Below are 4,068 nucleotides of genomic sequence, written 5' to 3'. Positions count from 1 at the left end.
CAGGAAGGGGCGGGGCGGGGCGGGGCTCCTCGGACACCGCGGCAGGAACCGCCCCGCGCGCTCGAGACCCCCAGGCGGCTCAGCGGCAGCGCCGGGCGGGGACTAGACTACCGCAAGGCATGCCGGGATATGCAGTCCGCATGCGGTGCATGCCGGGATATGCAGTCCCCGCGCGGAGCAAGCCGGGAGCGGGGCAGTGGCACTGGCGCGGTGCATGCCGGGATATGACGTCCCCGCGCATGGGCACTTCGTGCGCGGGGGGCGTGGCCCTGGCGCGGTGCATGCCGGGATATGCAGTCCCCGCGCGGAGCACGCCGGGAGGGGGCAGTGGCCCTGGCGCGGTGCATGCCGGGATATGACGTCCCCGCGCAGGGCACGCCGGAAGCGGGGGAGCGTGGCCCGGGCGCGGTGCATGCCGGGACCGCGCCATGGCGGGCTTGGAGCTGCTCTCGGACGAGGGTTACCGCGTGGACGGGCGCCGCGCCGGGGAGCTGCGCAAGGTGCGCGCGCGCATGGGGGTCTTCGCCCAGGCCGACGGCTCCGCCTACATCGAGCAGGGCAACACCAAGGCGCTGGCGGTGGTGTACGGGCCGCACGAGGTGAGGGCGGGGAGTCCGGGTCCCCCCCCCCCGAGAACCCAGGAGTCCGGGTCCCCCACCCCCCCCGAGAACCCAGGAGTCCGGGTCCCCCGCCACTAGCCCCCGCTCCCTCCAGAGAACCCAGGAGTCCGGGTCCCCCGCCACTAGCCCCCGCTCCCTCCAGAGAACCCAGGAGTCCGGGTCCCCCGCCACTAGCCCCCGCTCCCTCCAGAGAACCCAGGAGTCCGGGTCCCCCGCCACTAGCCCCCAGCCCCCCGAGAACCCAGGAGTCCGGGTCCGCCGCCACTATCCCCCACCCCCCCGAGAACCCAGGAGTCCGGGTCCCCCGCCACTAGCCCCCACCCCCCCGAGAACCCAGGAGTCCGGGTCCCCCGCCACTAGCCCCCACCCCCCCGAGAACCCAGGAGTCCGGGTCCCCACCCCCGAGAACCCAGGAGTCCGGGTCCCCCGCCACTAGCCCCCACCCCCCCGAGAACCCAGGAGTCCGGGTCCCCCGCCACTAGCCCCCACCCCCCCGAGAACCCAGGAGTCCGGGTCCCCACCCCGAGAACCCAGGAGTCCGGGTCCCCGCCACTAGCCCCACCCCCGAGAACCCAGGAGTCCGGGTCCCCCGCCACTAGCCCCCGCTCCCTCTAGAGAGCCCCGGAGTCTGGGTCCCCTGGCCACGAGCCCCCACCCCCCCCAGAACCCAGGAGTCCGGGTCCCCCGCCACTAGCTCCTGCTCTCTGCCAGAGCTGGGGATAGACCCAGGAGCCCAGGCCTCCAGCCCTGCTCCCCTCTCCATTATCCTCACTCCTGATTGTGCCCTTGCGCTGGGCAGTTTGGCCCTGTGTCAGATGGAGGAGCTGGGTGTGGGAGAAGGGAAGCTAGGGGGTAAAACACCAAACAAGCCCCCTTCCCTGGAGACGATGAGCCGTGGCTGGGACCCATCAGGGTTTTGTCCTTAGCAAGTTCACTGTGAGCCTCCGGTCCCTGGTACTGGTGGAGGAGCTCCCCTCTCGTCCTGCTCCGCAGGCCTGTCCCTGGGGAAACATGCCCTTGGTCCCCCTCCCGGTCCATAGTGGCGGGCAGTCCATAACTTGCAGTACTGCAAGCCCTGTATTACAGGACAAGCTAACCTGTCCCCGAAATCCCTGAGACTCCCCCAAACTGCAGGACCCTGCCCCCGCCAGGGCGCTGCAGCGCCACATGGCCTGCTGGCCCAGCCCTGTTACCCATCTGTTGGCAGATGCGTGGCTCCCGCAGTAAGGCCCTGCACGACCGGGCGCTGGTGAACTGTCAGTACAGCATGGCCACCTTCAGCACAGGGGAGCGCAAGCGCCGGCCCCACGGCGACCGCAAGTCCAGTGAGCTGACGCTGCACCTCAAGCAGACCTTCGAGGCAGCGATCCTCACCCAGCTCTACCCCCGCTCCCAGATCGACATCTACGTGCAGGTAGGGGGTTTCCAGCCTTGCCCCCCCCCCCCCAAGCCCTGGGGCCTTTACAGTTGGCTCCAGCCTTGCCCTGGTTAACCCGGCACCACCTGGCTCCTCACACAGCTCTGGCAGCTTCCTGGCTGTCTGGTGTGCTGACCCCAGGACAGTGTGTCCCACCCCAGTTGCCTATAATAGGTCCCTGGAGTAGGTGGGAAGGGGGCTCAAACCTTGCCCATTGCCCTTTGGGCCCAGGGAGCATGTTGGGGAGCAGTATGATGTGACCAAGGGGTACGAGGAACCCTCAGCTGAGCCATTGGGGCAGGGGCGGTGACCTCTGTGGGGAGCACTTGCCTGGCTGGGGTGCTGGCTCATGCATCAGTGTGGGGAGGGTTGTTTGTATGGGGTTCAGGCTGGGATCAGCCACCATGCATTCTGCTTGCTGCCCCACTAGTGCCACCGTCTGCTCAGACAGCAACACCAGGAGTGTGCCCAGGGCTTGTCCTGTGTCACGAGCAGGTGACTGATCGCCAAGGAGGCTTGTGGACACGCAGGGTCTGGCTCTGAGCTCCGTGGGGCCAGACACAGGGTCCCTTGAGTGGGTGGGTGCAGCCTGCTCTGCCCTCTGTGCTAAGCACTGTGCCTCCCCAGATCCTGCAGGCGGACGGTGGGAATTACTGTGCCTGCGTGAACGCAGCCACGCTGGCCACCATCGACGCAGGCATCCCCATGCGAGACTATGTGTGCGCCAGCTCAGCCGGCTTCATCGAGGACACACCGCTGGCCGACCTCAACTATGTGGAGGAGGCAGCTGGGGGCCCCCAGGTGGCCCTCGCCCTGCTGCCCAAGTCGGACCAGATTGCCCTGCTGGAGATGAACTCGCGGCTGCACGAGGACCACCTGGAGCAGGTCATCGAGGCTGCCAGCAAGGCCTGCAAGGACGTCTATGCCGTGCTGGACCAGGTGGTGCGTGACCACGTGCACGAGGTCACCACGCTGCTGGGGGAGTGAGTGCACAGGCGTGTGCGCCTAGGACCAGCGCTGCATGGGGGCAGGGAGCACTGCCCTGGCCTCAGCAAGGGATCGATTCTGCAGGCAGTGCCAATGCCAGCAATGTGCCCGTTCGCCCAGCAGCCTGGTTCTGTAACGCCCCAACGTCAACATCTGTGTTGGGCCCAGGCTGAGCTCCTCTGCTTGGTGGTAACATCATGTCGCTACATTTGAACATCTCGCCAGGGTCTCTCACTGGGTGACGGACCCTGACTGTGGTACTCGTGTCTGTAGTCCTGGCTGCCTACGCCCGGGCTTTGGGCCCCTCTCAATCTCCTAGGGGCCGCGGGAGGCTGGGGCGTGCGTCCCAGTAGGCAGCTGTTCCATGGCTTGGGGCAGGAGCAGCTCGCTCCCCAGATATCAGTGGCAGTTCCTTTTTATAAAAAACGCTCTAAATAAAATGTTGCTTTGGTGCAAATTGTATTTTGTACTTGGAAGGGCAGCCTGCCCCCCGGCTGAGTGTGGGGCAAAGAGGAAGCAGTGCTGGTGGGGATACATCAGAATTGATGTCTTGCAGTTCCCGGGTGCTGGAGGAAGGACCGGCGCTCTGCGACATCAGTCTCCATTGTGCCAGGGTTCCTGCCTCTGACAGTTCCCAGGAGTAACCCTGTGTGAGCTGGAGTCTGCTGTGACCCTCCCAGCCTAGGCATCCCCTCTGCTCGCTGCAGGCTGTTCGTGGCATTGGTGTGGCGGCTCTGCAGTCCCTAGGCAGGCTCCTCAAACCCCACGGGCAGTTGTGACCCCAGTGCCAGGGACCCCCGCCTGCTGGCACCATGGCTCCCTGGCCTGCCGGGCTCCATGCCGGTGAAGCTGCCAGTGCAGCACGGTTTAGAAGAGAGGCTTCTGGCACAAGGGCAGTGGTCGGGTCTGGTCTGGGAAAGCCATTCCCAGCTGATGAGTAGCCCTTGCCCTGAGCTTTCCCAGCACCCATCTGCCCAGAGGAGCTCAAATGCTTTATAGCCTGATGCATTCTGAGCCTCAGCCCCCTCCTCCCCATTGCAGCTA

At 66.1% G+C, this 4,068-nt stretch overlaps 1 protein-coding gene across 1 annotated transcript; it reads left to right on the top strand.

Moving 5' to 3' along the window:
* Positions 1–329: 329 nt before the first annotated feature.
* Positions 330–3,481, top strand: EXOSC4 (exosome component 4). Its single transcript, XM_039521564.1, has 3 exons — positions 330–599; positions 1,828–2,034; positions 2,665–3,481. Exons 1-3 carry the CDS (start codon positions 429–431, stop codon positions 3,022–3,024), a joined length of 738 nt encoding a protein of 245 aa, XP_039377498.1. The 5' UTR covers positions 330–428; the 3' UTR covers positions 3,025–3,481.
* Positions 3,482–4,068: the final 587 nt, after the last annotated feature.

The sequence above is a fragment of the Mauremys reevesii genome, linkage group 2 (genome assembly GCF_016161935.1).
Source record: "Mauremys reevesii isolate NIE-2019 linkage group 2, ASM1616193v1, whole genome shotgun sequence".
NCBI lineage: Eukaryota > Metazoa > Chordata > Testudines > Geoemydidae > Mauremys > Mauremys reevesii.
This window is presented reverse-complemented; position numbering and strand designations above follow the sequence as displayed.